Source organism: Dreissena polymorpha, chromosome 3 (assembly GCF_020536995.1).
Source record: "Dreissena polymorpha isolate Duluth1 chromosome 3, UMN_Dpol_1.0, whole genome shotgun sequence".
NCBI lineage: Eukaryota > Metazoa > Mollusca > Bivalvia > Myida > Dreissenidae > Dreissena > Dreissena polymorpha.
The window spans coordinates 31,096,481-31,115,346 of NC_068357.1; the positions used below are offsets into that span (position 1 = coordinate 31,096,481).

At 32.9% G+C, this 18,866-nt stretch overlaps 1 protein-coding gene and 1 long non-coding RNA gene across 2 annotated transcripts; one reads left to right on the top strand and one right to left on the bottom strand.

The window, feature by feature from the left end:
• Nucleotides 1-1,566: 1,566 nt before the first annotated feature.
• LOC127872127 (putative nuclease HARBI1) lies at nucleotides 1,567-5,282 on the top strand. Its single transcript, XM_052415453.1, has 4 exons — nucleotides 1,567-1,586; nucleotides 4,038-4,089; nucleotides 4,417-4,553; nucleotides 5,024-5,282. The coding sequence occupies exons 1-4, from the start codon at nucleotides 1,567-1,569 to the stop codon at nucleotides 5,280-5,282; spliced, it is 468 nt and encodes a 155-aa protein (XP_052271413.1).
• Nucleotides 5,283-5,459: 177 nt separating this feature from the next.
• Nucleotides 5,460-9,968, bottom strand: LOC127873363 (uncharacterized). The gene is made up of 5 exons (XR_008046118.1): nucleotides 9,903-9,968; nucleotides 8,445-8,699; nucleotides 7,982-8,041; nucleotides 7,602-7,651; nucleotides 5,460-6,830 (listed from the first exon to the last, which is right to left on the bottom strand). It is a non-coding gene; the product is annotated as an uncharacterized LOC127873363 (long non-coding RNA).
• Between the last annotated feature and the right edge of the window lie 8,898 nt (nucleotides 9,969-18,866).

Here is an 18,866-nt window from a genome sequence, read left to right on the forward strand (position 1 = left end):
GCTGATACATTCATAAAAAAGATAATGTTTGATGAACTGGTTAGAGATTGCAATAGTTGTCACTTCTGAGGTGCTTCCGCAATGATATTTGTTTATAAACATAACACTACAATAATGATAGAAAATGTTAAAAGTTTTTTTCCTATGTATTCACCCCTACAGCTGTGACCAGTGCACGTTCACCTGCGTGCAGCGATATGCACGTTCACCTGCGTGCAGCGATACCAGCTGAAGTCTCACATGCGGACACACACCAAAGAGAAACCCTACAAATGTACCATGTGTAGCTACGCTGCAGCCTGGAACGTGCAGCTCAAGGAACACATCAAAGCCCCCCACAGTATGTCCACCGCGGTGGCATGTAGGGAGTGTGGGGTCGTCTTGAAAAACACGCACACTCTCTCCATCCACGAGAAGAAGGAACATGCTAGTGTCTGGCAGTACAACCACCCACCCAACACCCACCCACTGGCCTTGACTGCTTCCAGCGCCACGGCTCCTCACACACAACAGCATCCTGCTGTCATGGGTCAATGAAAGCCAGTGACATTGTGTGGATTTCTGTTAAGTTATTTCTGCCCAAGCTTTATTTATTTTACTTCATAAAACCTCTACAAATCACTTCATTTTGAAGTATCTACCCCGAATTAAGTGTTTCTAGCATTCTGCTTGTTATCCCCCGTCAAAGGCCCAAAGGCTGAGTGATATAGAATTGGCATTTCGTCAGTCATCTGTCACAAAATTTTGTAAGGACTATATTTCAGAAACTATATAAGATATCAATATTAATCTTCATGGGTGTAAATTTATCAATGGAGTTGGATATCAATCTAAAGAATGTTCTTGTTGCTTTTGTTTTCCTGTTAGCTTTTGTTTATTCTGTTTATTTTACTTTAAATTTTTCAGTAAAAAATAGCAATATGCATGCTATTCATGGATGCTATGTGAACATGTATTGAATCTAATTTTACATTGTAACCACAGCTATATGCATTTACGATACATCCTTCTGATATATATTTTGTAGCGAGTGTTATTATTTTGTTTTTATGTTTTAAATATTTAATATTTTTTTATTTATGTTGCTTGTGAAAAGTTGCATTTTAATGAAATCTTTAAACGAGCTCAATATTTTTAATATTGTGGATGTGGTCCTTTTGGTAACTTCATTTGTAAATTTTTCATTTGGTTTCATTTATAAAAGCATTGCATAATGATATTACTTATATTCCATTGTAAGAAATCATTAGTGTAGTTTTTGTCCCCTACCGGTTTCATCGGAGGGGACTTATGGTTTTCACTCTGTGCGTCAGTCTGTCTGTCAGTCCGTCACAATTTTCTGGATCCTGCGATAACTTTCAAAGTTCTTCATTTTTCATGAAACTTGAAATACGGACAGATGGCAATATGGACATTATGCACGTTATTTCATATTTTCCTATGTCAAGAATTATGGTTGCTATGGCAACAACAACACAAATTCTGACAATGGTGGAGCCGGTAGGGGACATATATTGCTTGGCAATAGTCTTGTTAAGACATTACACTTTTGTACACAACTGGAAAATGGCAGCCAATGATCAGTTGTAAGTATTTTTACAAAATAATTCCACAATGAATTTTTTTTATCTGTTATTATATGGTATTACAATACATAACAACTTTGATATAAGCTATGCGGTTTACTACACAAGAATGTAAGTGAAACTGATGGAAGCTACCAAATGATGTACTTTGTTAATGTAAGGATTTATTTTGTGGAAACGAAGTATTATTCCAGTAGTAATATCTCCTTGAAAACTCACCGGAACAGGACAACGTGCATATGATCACCTTTTGGATGCTGCATATCAAGTGTCATTAAATTAATACTATTTGTGTTTGATATATGGTGCCGAAACAAAAAGTTACATGTTTAAGAAATCATGAGAAAATAACTCATAACAGAAAAAGCATTGACCCTGAATGACCTTGCGCAGGACTACGGTAGGGATGCTGCTTATAAAGTTGCATCAAGGTCTAATATAGTGTATGTGATCTTGCACCGAAACAAAGCGCCCAAAACGAAAGATGGAAGGACGTACATGAAAACGCAAATTCAATCCCAGCAAAGGAGACTCACAAACCGGCGACTTTATGTTCCCCACATTCAGAGAGCATAAACAATTTTATCAATCAGAAAACATAAAAAACGCAACTCCTGTACGTTCCAAATCTGAACACATTAACACAATTATTGTCATTGAATATAAGAAAAGATAATTTTGAGATTTTTATCACAGCCTCAAAGGTGGAAATACCCCATTCAGTGACTCGTTAGTGTTGTTAGTAACTTAACGATTTTTAGTTGAAATTAACATTTGTTGGTTTTGTCAGTGTGTCGCTAGTATACTGAAATAATGTTATATAAGAAACTTCAACAATATAGATAAACTTACGCTAAGAATGATAACACGCATGGTATTAGAAAATCCACTTTAGGAGACATACACATGTTAGTTGGATTAAAATATATTCAGGTATGACGTAATACAATCCCGTGGTTGGTGGGAGATCTAATGACGTCATAATTTCTAAACTCTATGCACTTTAAAGGGACCTTTTCACAATTTGGTTAACTGAAAATATAAACAAAACATGTTTCAGATTCGCAAAGTTGCGTTGTTGTTATGATGTTTATGAAGAAACAGTAATACTGTAATTGTTCTCTAAAATATTTAAATATACGCATCTTGGTTGCAACGAGAAACGATTAAATAATTTGGAGAGTTTTGCTATTGTTATATTTTGTGACACTACAAGGATTGCTTATATAAAGTTTAAAATACATCCTGCCGAGTGGTCTAAGCGTTAGACTTATACTCCAGAAGTCGGTGCCCAGTTCAGGGTTCTTTTTTTCTTCCTTGTTCTTTATTCTTGTTTTTTTTTGTACATAAGCTTTTTAGACCCGATGTTTACATTTATCAACATAAAGCATTTAACGACAAACTTCAATACCTGCCAAAATATGTGAAAAGGTCCCTTTAAAGCGCAATCTTGAGCGTACCAAAAATTAAATCTACGTATCCTTTGAGAATTGTATGAAATGTATTAGCTTTATGTTGACACGGAGAAAGAACAACTAAAATAACAATTCACAAAACGTAGTACATGAGAATAATCAAAAGTAGAGTTTTATTCATTTTGGCAACATCTGTATTGATAGTTTCTGTGTAAGTTTCGTTCATGTTAGGACATCAGCATATTCTGTACTGAAGTCGTACGACACATAGACACAATTCAGTTTCTGTGACAAATGCAGTAGACGTTCCGTATTAACTCCTAACGGGGTAAAATAACATTACATTTCAATTGTGACTTTGTTTTTTTGTTGTTGCAGTTTTTCTCTTGAATCTGAGGAAATGCCTTAAGTCAAAATTAACACATTTCTCTTAATAAGTATAATCTCGGAATTAATAAGTACATACTGATTTTATTAGCTTAAATAAGTGAATTACTTATTATAGAATGATGATACGTTGTCATAGGGGCTATAATTTTGAAGTTATTATAAAGTCGATCATGACAAAATTTACAATTGCACCACCGTATTATGATGATACAGATTTAATGCAAGTTCCATGCCATTTAATATATACAACAGTTGCTAAGAAACGGCTCATGACTGGCAAACCTAATAACAATTAATCAAACATTTGGAAAAAACTAATATCACAGAAATCAACACTCACAATAAACAAATATCTTTAAAAGTGTTATCAGTGTTAGATAATAAACAGGCAGATAGTGTTATCGTTCCTAGCGTAGCTAAGCCCAAGCATAACTAAGACCAGACTGATTAGCAACGCACACTCATAACTGTTGTCCTTCACAAGCAAAGAACTAAAAATGACTGCTCATTTTAATGTTTATTATCAGAAAAAGTGAAGTACAATTTGAAATGTTAATGCACGTATTTTTTCAAATGTTTAATTATTTTGCATGTTATGCCTTAGTTAATGCTATAATTGTTTTAGTTTCAGAGATGTTGTATGCAGGTGGCCAGGTTCAGTGCATGATTCTGCTATTTTCAATAACAGTGGTTTGAAGGTAAGATGTTCATGTCAGTTAACAAACACTAGTTAAATTGGATATTAAATTAAAATATCAGATTTTATGAACCAATTTTATACTGCACCATTGAACGTTAATATTCCTTTTAAATAAAAGAATTCACCTTTAATGTGATTGTCTGCCGGTATTATTAATCTCAATATTATGTAATACGTGTCTGGTCAATATTGAACACATACCACATTACAATGTTTAATGTTTTTGATGCAAATATCAATTACATTGAACTCGTGTTATCGAATTAGAGTGTATAGACATCTTGTTGTATTTAATTCTATAAATTTGCATCAATTTCAATTACAGCAGTATCTTGAGACACAACAAGTAGGTAGTGTGTTGGGCGACAGTGGCTACGGGCTCAAGACATTTCTTTTGACCCCCAAACTGAATCCAATTACCCAGCAAGAAGTGCGCTACAATGCTGCTCATAGGCGTGGCAGGTTGGTGGTAGAACGGGCCTTTGGAATCCTTAAATCAAGATTTAGGTATTATTTTATTTATTTAAAAAAAAAAAGTTGATTGATGCCATTGAAAATTATCTGTATATATACTTAATCTTGTACTTGATGATATTTTTTTGTTTTCTAAATCATCCATCTATTTAACAACTGATGTCAATCAATTATTGTTATATCCATATTGCAATGATACATACACCAAATGAAAGTTTGTGTACTTTTTTGGGTTTTTGCTCTAATATGTTCAATATAAGAACCCTCATAAATAGGTTTCTGTTACTATATTTAGTGTTTTTTTACATAATATTTGGTATTTTTGCCTTTTACGAATCAAATATTTCAATCCCTTAATTGATAAAATCAAATGATTTTTTTTAATTGAATACAATAAATTAGTGGTAGAAAATGTAATTGGCAACATGAAAATGCGTTTGTGTTGCTTGCTTCTGAAGATGCCTTCACAAGTCGGGGGGATGCCTCCCATTTCAACCTCAACGAGCTGCAAAAGTTGTTGTGGCCTGCATGCGACTGCAAAATCTTTGTGTGCAGTTCAATGTTGCAGTTCCACAGGTGAACGCCACAGAGAATGAAGAAATTGATGATAATATTGTAGGAGATGGAATAGATGTGAATGCACAACAGGCTAGACAGCTGATAATTGATAATTTTAAAAGTTGTCAACATGTAACAATACTTTACACCCACCCATAAGGTGTGGGCACATTTGGGAAACAAAATACTTCAATGTATACACAATGATTGCTACATTTTTTTTTAATTAATTTGTATTTGTCTGCCCTTATTTCCCTTTGATTTTGTAACAATTTGATTTGGCACATCTATTCCATCTCCTACACTATTATCATTCGGAAAGAACAATGATTTAGATAACGAAATCACTTTTATTCAGTTCATTGTATAATCAGTCATTTCATTGTATAATCTGTTGATAACTTATGAAGCATTTTTTACAGATATATACTGTGATAAAATTATAATAATAATTATAATTTAATAAACTGACTATTGTTCAATATGGTTGCATGCACATCAATAAATGAGATCAGCTTTGTTGATCTCATTTATTGATGTGCATACATCGATATTGACCAATAGGTTCTAACAAAAATAAACATATATTGTCAATTTTTCATCATGTTCATCTTGTTGGTTTTATATAAGGAAAAATTATCAATGTTTAGAAATATAAATTATAATATTAAAAGGTTTAAAGGAATGTAACACATAAACTTAACAAAAGTTGTTTAACACAGCGGGCTCGACTATTGGTCATCTTTGATTTCTGTTGTCACCTGAAAACAAGGGCTGTTTGTATAACATACATACCCTAAATCTGGGCTGTCGGTTGTAGTTAGTGCCAATGTGTAAATACATTTTTTTTGTCACTGTGAAGTTGACCGTTAAGCTAGTGACCTGAAAATCAGGAGTCATCATTTAGTCATGATACATGTACCTTTGAAGTTTAATGATCCTATGCCTAAGTATTTTTGAGTTATCACCCGGAAACCATTTTAATGTTTTGAGTCACTGTGACCTTGACCTTTGACTTGCAAAATAAAAAGTGGTCATCAGCCAGTAATAATATCAATGTACCTATGAAGGTTCATGATCCTAGGCGAAAACATTCTTGATCTATCATCCGGAAACAGTTCTACTGTTTCAAGTCACTGTGACCATGACCTTTAACCTAGTGACCTGAAAATCAAAAGGGGTTATCTGCCAGTCATGATCAATGTACCTATGAAGATTCATGATCCTATGCGTAAGCATTCTTGAGTTATCATCAAGAAACCATTTTACTGTTTCTAGTCACTGTGACATTTACCTTTGACCTAGTGACCTGAAAATCAATGCGGGTCATCTGCCAGTCATGATCAATGTACCTATGAAGTTTCATGATATAAGGAATAATTGTTCTTCAGTTATCATACGGATATCATCTGGTGGATAGACGGACCGACGGACAGACCAACCGACAGACATGTGCAAAACAATATGCTCTCTTCTTCGAATGGGGGCATAAAAATGACTTTAACCTGAACAATATTCAGATGCCAACATTTTGGTGAGAAGTGCAGCCCTGACCATTTCATTAATAGTCGAGCTAATATTCATATACATTTGTAGTTGAATGCTTAAGCTTTTTAAAACGGAGTGACTCTCTTTTTAAATGAACTAGTTCTTCCAATAATTCCATTTTCCTTCGCTCAATTGCCAGAAGTTCATCATGGCAGTCACCTGAAATACACATGTATATTATTCACATAGAGGATATTTGTTGGATTCTGTGGATTATCGATTTTAATTCACGACGTTGAGTGATCATATAAAATATATACATGTTATATGATCACGAGTGAATTAAAATCGATATTCCACCAAATTCAACAATTTTTCTTTTTATTATATGCTTTTTGTCTCTGTTTATATACATTGTTAAAGAGTTTAACAACAGATTTTCCCTGGAATAATATTGTCATTTAAAAAAAATGACATCATTTCACAGTAAACAGTAAAAATTATCAATTATTTTCACTGATAATTTTCACTATTTGAAACAGTGAAATTATCAGTTTTAATTCACTGATATTTCTCTATAAACCATCGGAAAGCACAAAATAAATTTGTATAGCCAATTATTAAACATGCAAGGACATGTGTATGTAATAATTCATAGACACTGTCATCATTATTTAAATGTATGATCGCAAAGCTCCATTTGGCAGAGCCCTGGACTTCAAAGGCAATTATCATGTGTGCGTTCCCAGCACAGCCACATTGGTAATGAAATTATCATGAAATTACTTCTAATGCCATTTCCGCACAACATCAGATGATATGCAATACCTGTTATGTTGTTACTTTCCAAAATATCAATTTAATATACTATGATTCAAGTATGCAAGTTGAAAATTATTGGAAGTTATTTTAGTTATTAATAAACAAACATCATGACAATAAAGTTATGAGTATATCTTGTTGTTTTTTTTTTCAATAAAAAATACATACATTTCCTTTTCTTGTTGACCCTTTTCATTACGGTGTCTGTGTTTTTTTTTCTGGGAATAAGAAAGCAATTTAGTTTTCGAAAAGCTATACAAATGTATACATAAATTTTGGAATGTAACTATATATATATTTAAGCAATGTTTTGGCAAAGTGCAATTCATTCATAGATAGCTTAAGAAATAGTTTCAATAAATTTAGTTAAAATAATCTAAATAGACAACAAATAGATTGAAGAAATGTATCGTTGTTTGTCAATATTAACATTAATTGATCAGCGATTGTTATGAAGAAATGTATCATTGTCAATACTAACATTGATTGATCAATGATCGATACATTATTTAAGTATTTTTGTGCCATAATAATGCATAATTTCTAACCTTCCGAGATTGGTGAACAGGATTCACTGTCTGAATCTTCGAAGAAACCTCCAGGTTTATCTTAAGAAACAAAAAAGCATGTACAAACACTCATATGACCATAAAACAGGTGTGTTTTGTATGTGTATTGTTTTTTTTATTTGAAGATAAAACAATATATCACAACAAAAGTATTTTTTTCTTAAATTAATAATTTTTAATGAGCTTGTTTAAGGCAGTGAGTCTACTTTATATAATATAAATGTGTTACTGTTTGGCTATGTCATATAATGTGTAAATATAAATTTATGTTTTTCTTCACGAAAATAAATACCGTAGTTTGTTTGATAATTTAAATAAAATCGTGATGTTGATATATTTTAGTTATACATGTACAAACAAACGTACAGAATCCATTTACAATTACAGGTTAAATAAAATCTTAGCACAGTTGGAACAGTAAAAATGTAACATTCTGTCAAACACGCGAAGCCTTCCTGGCCCCGAGCTGTTAATAGAGGTCGCACGTTATCACGCAAGTAGTCGCGCCGTGGCGTGCTGCAGATAATTCAGGAGCGAGCAGCAGCACTAGACTGCCGATGTTCGTGAAGAGGAAACCTGGGTTCTTCAATTAACACAAAGAGGTTTTTTCACCGTCGCTGCATGTCTTCGCCATGATAACGGAGGTATTCGCCGGGGTACGACCATTGAAGTGTTCTAAGATGATACATTCCAAATCCTGAAATATTTAAATACGCGTTAATCAATTGATAATTAATATTTATATATATCAGTATATTTAAAGCAACAATGAAGTGGCAATTTAATAATGATTGTATTCTTTTAAATGCACATACTAACACAAAAAATATGTAGGGAATTCCACGATTCGAACCAATGCTTAGATCAATCCAAAACGTTTTCAGACTACTGCTATACAGACTGCGCTATTCACTCTGCATTACGTGAAGGAGTATTGTAACTACTATCTAAATTATATCCCTACGGTATGTTGAAAAAATATCATTATGAATATCCATTCAGAAATGCTTATTAATATGTCAATTATTGGTTCTTAAACTTTAGATTTTAATTATTATGGCTAGTAGATAGAAGTCACATGCTTTTTTAATATTATTGTAAACACCCATTTAAGATGCTTTAAATATGAGATAAACTTACATACAATTTTCAAACGACAACACATATTACACAATAAATAATGTTTTCAAAATATCGTAATAGTTAGTTATTGTCTGACACTATAATTATACGACCAACCAAAGTTTCTTTCATTCACTGATCCAGTGCAAAACAATACGTGTATCTTAAAGGGGCCTTTTCACAGATTTTCGCATTTTTTAACTTATTCATTAAATGCTTTATATTGATAAATGTAAACATTGGATCGTAAAAGCTCCAGTAAAAAATCAAGAATAAAATTAAAAAAGGAAAAAGAACATTGCCCGGAGCAGGTTTCGAACCAGTAACCCCTGGAGTCCTGCCAGAGTCCTGAAGTAAAAACGCTTTAGCCTACTGAGCTATTCCGCCGAGTACACATTATTTACGTATTTTATACCTTTTATAAGCAATCTTCGTAGTTATACAAAATTTAACGACAAAAACAGAACTCTCCAAATTATTCAATCGTTTCGCGTTGCAACGCTTTATAATTTTTAGGTTTTATAATCGTCAAAAGATGCATATAATGGCTATATTAAAGCATGGTAAATGTTCAGTATTACTGTTTCCTCACAAATATCATAACTAACACGAAAATTTGCGAATCTGAAACAACTTTTTTCAATTTTGTCAATTTACCAAAGCGTGAAAAGATCCCTTTAATCAGGTTTAAATAAATAATGTCCAAAACGTAAAGTCAGTGACGATTGTGCGAAAATATAATATAAATAAATCTATAATATAGTGTTAAGGCTCTTACCTCAAGTTCGGCATCCATTCCATAAGTTTTTAATTTTCAAACACAAATATCTCACGCACAAATACAAATACATTTTTCGCAGAAAATTATGACGTAATGAAAATGACGATTTGCCATGACGTCGTCGATGTCATTTGTGCTGGTTTTCTCATGGCGCGATTCATGGGTGAATATTTGATTAGGTTCCATTCTTAATAAAAAAATATTCAAGAACACAATTAGTAAAGCAGTGTCGACATACCGTTTATCAGTTAGGTACATGTCAGACGGACGTCAACCTAAGCTGGGCACGACCTAATGTGACCTAGATCGCGATTATGAAGGCTTATTTGACGCACGTCAAAAGCTGTGAAGAGAACACCGTTACGGACATCAATACTTGTTTGATAATATTATTTTATTTCAACTTAATTTAAATGATTTTTTGGCGTTGTTTCATTGTACAAAGTGATCATGAGTGGCTATTACATCAATTCCAAATTGTCAGTGACTTTATCAGAGCATTAAGTGCGTAACGGTGTTAATACACATTTTAATTACGTTTCACAACTTTAAGAATTTCTATAAAATGTTTGGGTACACGTTTATATACTAATGTCTTCTTTCATTGGACACCTTTTTGAAGACTCCATGATGTTAAAACACGTTTGCAGTTTTTGTTGAATCTTAATGTATATAAAAGTCTTCTTTTTTATGCGGCGTAACAGTGTTGTCACATTTGTAACGGTGTGGACAGATTATCTTATACTTTCATATTCTTGTTTATTCGCATTGTGTTTTTTACTAGAAAGTATGTCAGATAAGTTCCATGTAAATTGTGTGATGTTGTTTGAAAGACAATCGGCGATATGAATACGAACTTTATTCGCATCATATTGTTTGTATAAATTTCTCCACACCGTTACGATGTTGTCAACACCGTTTCTCATTTAGTGGAACTTAACGGTGATGACATTCGGGAATTCTGACAGAACTGATTCCAATTGTATAAATTCTCCATTTTTGTCTGATAAATTCCATGTAAAATGTGCGATGTTGTTTGAAAAACAATCGGCGATATGAAAACGAAGTTTATTCACACCACAATGTGTGTATATATTTGTGCACACCGTTACTTAGTTGTCATCACCGTTACTCATTCAGCGTAACGGTGTGGACTGTAACGGTGATGACATTCAGGCATTTGATCATCCACAAACAGCATCCTAATTGTCTCAAAAAAACATTACGCACACATTATTTTGTGGCATCTAAGAATACATAATATTTGAAAATCATAAAAGAACAGGAAGTGGAAATAGCAAAGAAAATGGAAGAACGGTGTTGACACTGAATAACAGTACGTTCAATAGTTTACTTACTTTTTGATGATTTTCACATTTTCGCGCTCTTTTCATTGCTTAATTATGACGTAAAAGGTTGAAAGAATGTTTACTTTTCGGAAAAAGTTGTATCCCCGTATCATTCCCGTGCGGTAGATGACATTTTCTTCGTAACGGTGTCGACTTGAAAAATTACGGACAGAGCCATAACTGACCATTTATAAATATTCTGCATAAAAAGCTACTAATTGTAACCGTGAACAAGTTAAGTTTAAATATATTTAGTTCCATATGGTTGTTTTTTTTTATTTTTATTTGACATTCTTTTATAAAACAATCAAGAAAATTACCCTTTAAGAATTCGGACAACACACCGTTACTAAATACATGGGGGTTAGTTGCTTCGGCAAAGCATAAAACTGCTTTAAGCGTGTGATCTGCTAAGAACTCTTATCCAATACTGTTAACATATTATTTAACATTGTAATTATGAAACTTATCTCTGTTAATGTCTACCATTTAGATAATTGTTGAATATGGACAGTAAATGGAACCTAATCAAATATTCACCCTCATATATATAGAGAGTAAGGTCGGGTAATATCGTCCGGTGGTATTTATCGCACCCATTTAAATTATTGTTATTTCTTATACGTATTTGATTAAAATTATGTCATTTATGATGACATCATACATCTTGCATTTTTTCCAAGAACGACTTCTACCAGATTCATTAAGCGCTTTTTGTTTTCGGTCATGAAAATCACACCGTATCTTAATGTGAGCGTCTTATCAACATCTGTAAGGTAGGTGCAAAATCATTGTTAGCCACAAAACATCTTTTTATTGCTATAAAGTGCTGAAATAGTAAGAAATAATAGTTTGTATTCTTTATATAATGACTGTTAATCGTTAATGCCAAAAAATCACCGTTGTCTATTTACTTGGATGGTCGAACATTACCACTCAGAATTGTCAATTGCGGGAAAATACCGTCCATGCTGAAGTAAGTATACCCAAACTATATATTACCCCTTTTAGTATGCAGAATCATGGCAAAGAAGCTAAGACAAAAATATTCAGATGCCAATTAAACATTGCTACAACTATGGCAAAGAGTGGCGCTGTGTCAAAGCGGAAGGAATCAGAAAAGTTTGCAACTACCGATTCCACTGTGAAAGATGCCTGTAACTCAACCGTACAATGTTTCTTTGAATTGCTTTATGATTTTGTTCAGAACAAATTTTGTTAAAGAAAACAATAACAGAAACCTTCAATTTCAGTACAAGAATTTGATTTTTTTTTTTAATAACTTGTAAAGTGGACGATCACTACCTCAAGTGTCCGAAAACTGCCAACAAACACCTTGTATTTTTGTTAGTGCATTCTTGCATCAAACACATTAAGACTATTGTAAGCATATCGGCATTTTAACGTTCAACTGTAAAAAAAAACCTCAGTGTACAAATTTATTGCGAATAAATCGCAAGTTAGTGACGTTAAATGCAAAAACAATGTTAAATTGGCGATAACTACCCACTTTTCTCTCTCTCTCTCTCTGTCTACCTGCCTGTCTGTCTGTCTGTCTCTCTTCTCTCTCTCTCTTGATCGATCGACATTTTACTACACAGCATGTAATTGTAATGTTAATTTGTCTTTAAAGATTATTGACATTGTTTATTGCTGAAAATGTGTTAACATAATACCACATGGATGTTTTGTATCTATCATGTATTATTTTTCCATAATGTAAATTCAAACATGCTATATTTTTTCATAGTTGGTTCCCGAAATGTTTGTTAACGATTTCGTTTAAATATTTTTAGTTGTATGTATGTTTGTGAGAAATGAAAAAAGTCTTAGTCAATACAATAATAGCAAATCATTTTCCCATTGTGCATTTTCAGGACAAGCTGTAACTTAAATCACCTATGTGGTATTTTATTTTATTATGGGAGCTTTGTGTCAATAATTTGCAATCGCTGGAATTTTAATCGTTGACTAATACAACATTTAAATGAAAAGTGTGTTTATTTTTGTTTTTTCTTACATTCAGTTGATAAATAATTCCTTAAATTCTAAACTTTTGATGTGCATTTTGATATAAGTTTGCATAGAAAAAATGATGCATTAGGCTGTGTTAGGTATTTACTAATATCAACTGATTAATCAATGAAGACAACTACAGCCTTCACTTCATTTATGAATTAAAATGGAACAAGTAAGGCATTTAGATCAATATATTTTATTTATAAAAAAAATCATTGTACTATTTTCCAATGTTGCTTTGGAATTTAAAAAAAACAAGAGCTGTGTTTGTGAAACACAATGCTCCCTACTGCGCTTTGAAGCTGCATGGCAGCTATTTAAGACACATTATTTCATGTATTTCGCAAGATTTCTTTTGCATCTTCGCTCTTACACTTTTCTCCACTCATTGCAGGAAAAATAACATTTCTACTTTTAATGTTTTCATCGGATCTGCGTTTTGTGTTGTTTTTTGTTTAATGCTGATTTTATATCAGCAAGTACACTGGTTGATAGGGATTCGTCGCTGAAAAACATCTTTAAGATTTTTTACTGTGGGCGATTTTGTTTTCAAATACGAAGTCATTAACTAACAAAGTCTAATTAAAAAATATATAATCGCGAGGAACAATACTTCATTGATAAAATCGTCAAGAAGAAATAATTAAAAAGCGCGCAGCGGGATACGTACATTTCAATCATAAATATTTGAATACCGATATCTACAGAGTACAGTAGTATCCGTATACCACTTACTGTTTTTGACCCGACTCCTATTCCTGGACGTATCGACTTATACTCCTTTTGTTCAATATAATCAGACAAAAAAAGTGTAGTCAATGTACTTCACAGTATATGGCACAGTTTTACGTGCTGACCGTATAAGGGTTACCTAATCACAGTAAACATGGATGTTTCTATGTCATTTTTGTCTTTCTATAACACTGTGCATCGAGTCAGATTTCATGTGGGTGTGCCCCTTTTCTAGGTATTTGTGTTCTAAAACGACCTGTTTACGTTTGCGAAAGCTGATAGTGCATTAAGAAGTTTAGCATTTCTATTCTGGTATCCACATCCGTCTTTATATATTATAACCTTTTCAGTTCCTGTAAGCACATGGTTTTGTAGGTAGTCGACACCATTGTCAAGGCATGGCACGAGAAAAAACAGGAGCTGCTCTCTGAACTCTTCAACAACCAGGACGCTGTCAAGAAACTCATTGAGGCCCGGAAGGTACATTCCCGTAATTATTCTGATTACAGCTGAACAAGTTTTCTTGTGAATTAGATTCGATAAATATTTATGTGGATCTCTTTTTTGCCACTATTGTGTGCATAACTTGTTGAAACTATCGTTTTGTTAGCAGAAATTATACAAGAAATAAGCATAAATATTCTTTATGTTGGTAAAAGCTTTGGCATTGGGCACGTTCGTGATCGATATTGAAAATTCTACGATCATTTAGAGATGTTCCTGGCGCATATTTTGTGATATTTTACATTCATTTGTGATAATGTAGCACATGTATACCTTAGTGGGTGGGGTAATGTTTATTTACTGTTTGATATTTAACCTATGTTTCGAATGCTCTCTGCAGTTAAGCTATAGTATTCTATGAGACTCTAATGATAACAGACTTGAAAATTTACCTGGATTACCAGCTACGCGATTGTTTGAGTTGAAATCCAGATTTTTGTAAAGTTATTGTACACATGTTCACTTAGTGTTATTTAAACCTAGGTGGCGTTGCAGCTGAGAATGACGTCACTATTACGTAAACAATCTGCTGTCAACTGTTTTTATACTGTATTAATTTTTATTGTTTTAAAATACTATTTGCATTTAAAATAGCAAATATGCAGGTAATTTATGTAGTATTATATATTATATGGTTAATACATATTGAAATGTTATATTTTTCATTGAATCATTCCAAAGTTATTGGTGATTCTGTCAGTCTTCTGCTGTTCACGTTATGACATTCTAATACTTACAGAATTCTGCGGTAACATAATATCTGAGAGTAAAAAAGGCCGTGAGTTCTGAGTTTGAATCACTCTAACCAGAACGGTTGGGTCGGTAGGTGGTAACGCAAGAATATGAGAATAAAAGACAAAAGCTTTAAAAGTTGATGGTTTGTAATTAACAACCTCATAAGAAAAAGAAATAACATACAAATATAACAGAAAAACTTGCAGAATTATAACAGAAAACTTGCAGAATTTTAACAGAAAACTTGCAGATTTTTAACAGAAAACATGCAGAATTTTAACATAATAATTAACTTATAACTCTAACTTTTCTCAAGTAATGTTATCATTGACATAAATGTATAATGTTCATAAATGTGTGATAAGATGAAAATAATAAATGATATGTTTGACAAAATTTATAAGTGTTAATTTTTCACTTCTTAACCAAAAGAAATTTATCTTGACACGATTCGCTACCGCTTCCGAAGATATTTTACTTTCACAAAAGTCAGAGTCGTGACATATTTTGGTGGCAGCGAAAAATCCATGCTACCAATTTTGTATCATTTCTGCAGAATTTAAATGTTCATATTTAATGGATTTTCATTAGAATAAATGGATAAATTATATTTGGAAAATTATTTATTTTTTTAAAAACCGTTCTCAATTTTTTTTAAACTATGGACAGAGATATGGTGTTAACACGACATAGAGCTCGTGAAGAAAATGATAACATTCAAATTAGGAATGAGAAGCAGAATGTTGAACATTCAAAAAGTGAAGAATTACAAATTATTAACACAGATGAACAATGTTGTTTTTCTTATAATGGACAGTCACAGTGTATGACTAGTTCAAAGTTACATATGAGTGCTGGTGACACTCATGATAATAAAGCAATGAGTCAAAGTATTTCAAACATTGAGGCAAAAGTTGCAAGCCTAGAGAATTCTTATTACATGTAACCCAGGAGTTAACAAATGCTTTAAAAAATCTTGATTTGCAAAATAATAGAGATAAATCTCTTGACTCGCATAGGCAAACAGACTTCAAAGTCACAGGTTGGCATACAGTGAGAGTGATACGGATAGTGAGAGTATTCCTGACCCAGATAATCTTATGTCCAATTCATCAATGCATGTTAACAGGGGAAACAAACATTATCCGAAATAACCTCCCTTCACAGGTAAAGAATCATGGAATGTTTGGTTTAACAGATTTGAGGATGTTGCAAAAAGGCAAAGATGGACACTTGATGAAAAATTAGATTAAATATTACCTAGATTACAGGGAATAGCTGGTGAATATGTTTATGGTCCGTGACACTAGGTCAGATTACAAATCTTTATGCAAAGAACTCTCAAACAGATTCAGGATAGTTGAAACCTCTCAAACATTTTGGGTACAATTCAGTCACAGAAATCAAAAATGTGGGGAGACAGCAGAAGAGTATGCTGCTGAATTAAAAATGTCGTATGACAAAGCCCATGTCAATCGTGATAAAGAAACAAGAAAAGAGGATCTTTTAAGAAGATTCCTTGATGGTTTAATTGATGATAAGGCTCGTTTTCATGTAGAATGCATAAAAGAACCAAAACTATTGATGAAGCTGTATGTTTCCAAGAAACAAAACAAAAGAAAAGGTCATATAATGAAAACATTCGACACATACTAACTGATTCAGATAACAGTGATATAGAATGTGATGTTGCAAGAATTGCACCAGGTAAAAATAAAACAAGGCTCATTAAGAAAGAGGTTAACAGTGTTCATAAAAACCTATCAAATAAAATAGAAACCAATGACATGGACAAATTGAGAGAAATTGTCAGAGCAGAATTAAATGCATTGACTGCCCAACAAAACCAAGTAGAATTTCACAAAAGTTGCAACACCGCACCAAAAGCCCAATTTATAAAGGATAGGTCACATGCAAACAGTTACATAAAAAGCAGAATGAACAATGCCAGGAAATGTTTCTATTGTCATGACCCGTCGCATATAAAAAGAAATTGCCCACAATTACAAAACATACAAAGCCAATTAACTAAACAGTGTAAAATGCCATCAGCATTCCCATCCCAAAGTAATATAAACAAAGGGAGAGAAAATCATGCCTACATCAATAGCACACAACTGATGAGTCAAAATCAAAGCAATAAAGGCAGTGAAAATCAATGGCACCATCAACACAACACCAATAGCTACAGTTATGCTACCCCTGGCTCATGTTTAAACTAGATAGGACTGACTTAAATGGCCAAGAGACAGTCCAAAATTTTGAAGGCCAGAGTAATGTTGCTATTCCAGCAAATAATCCTATTAGGCGAGGTTTCCCATTATCAGAAAGTATATATATTGCTGGATGTGTTCAAGGAGTGCACGTTAATTAAGTTGTTGATACTGGTGCAGAAAAAACTGTAGTTTCCAAAAATATTTATAATTAAATTGATGATTCATGTAAACCATCTTTACAAAAAAGGCAAATTACTACATGCAGGTGGGGAACCATTGACAGATTTTGGAAAATGTGATTTAGAATTGCTAATTGATGGATATTAAACAAAATGTGAAGTTATTATTGCAGATATAAAAGATGATGTTTTACTTGGTATGGACATTTTAAAAGGAATTAACGGCAAACCTGCTGATATTATACTTAGCCAGAACAAAATTTTCCTCAATGGCGCAGAAATTACATGTTATCAATACAGTGATAATACTGTACGGACAGTTAAGTCTGCATTCATTGTTATTAATGGCTATACAGAACAAAAAATTGATGCATATGTAGACAGATATGAAATGGATGACAATAGAAAGTGTGCTGACATTTGAATTGAGGCATTAGCTAGTTTTAAAGACAATTTCCCTGTTATGATGGCCACAAGTTTAGCAAATATCAATAGTGCCCCAACAGTTAAAGTTAGACTGATAAATCCATGTCCTAGTGATGTTTCAATCAATCAAGACACTGTGATTGGTACAGCAGAATTTGTAGCATATGACCCAGTACAATTACTTGAGTCAGAAAATATGCAGGACCTCAATACAAATTCAATAAGGAGATTACAATTTGTTCAAACACCTGAAAACAAAGTCCTAATAAATGTTTCTCAGGACAACATTAAAATATCAAATGATAACAGCATAAGTGAGCAAATACCGGATCATTTAAAAACACTGTACACTGACTCAGTTAAAGCCAAAAATCAGTCTGATATTCAAAAGATTGCAAATGTTCTTATAGAATACCAGGATGTTTTCTCAAAGGATGAAAATGACATTGGCTTTACCAATTTAACTGAGCACACTATTGACACTGGCAACGCACGGCCAATCAAACAACCTTTTCGGCGTGTTCCAATTGCTTATCAAGAAGAAGAAAAAAAAGGTCATTGATAAACTTCTTGACCAAGGGGTAATACGACCATCAAACAGCCCTTGGGCTTCACCGCTATGTTTAGTTACCAAAAAGGATGGCACAATAAGGCCATGCATAGATTATCGTTTGTTAAACAAGGTCACTAAAGAAGATGTATTTCCAATACCAAAAGTGGATGAATGTATTGACACAGTAGCAGGATCTAAATATTTGTCAACACTAAATCTTACATCAGGTTATTTTCAAGTTCCTTTGC

What these genes read in the sequence shown, in the direction of transcription:
- LOC127872127 (XM_052415453.1), top strand. Translation starts at nt 1,567, where the DNA reads ATGGCAGCCAATGATCAGTT. An exon ending in TCAATAACAGTGGTTTGAAG is followed by an intron (nt 4,090 to 4,416) that starts GTAAGATGTTCA and finishes TTTCAATTACAG; the next exon opens with CAGTATCTTGAGACACAACA. An exon ending in GCTGCTCATAGGCGTGGCAG is followed by an intron (nt 4,554 to 5,023) that starts GTTGGTGGTAGA and finishes TTGCTTCTGAAG; the next exon opens with ATGCCTTCACAAGTCGGGGG.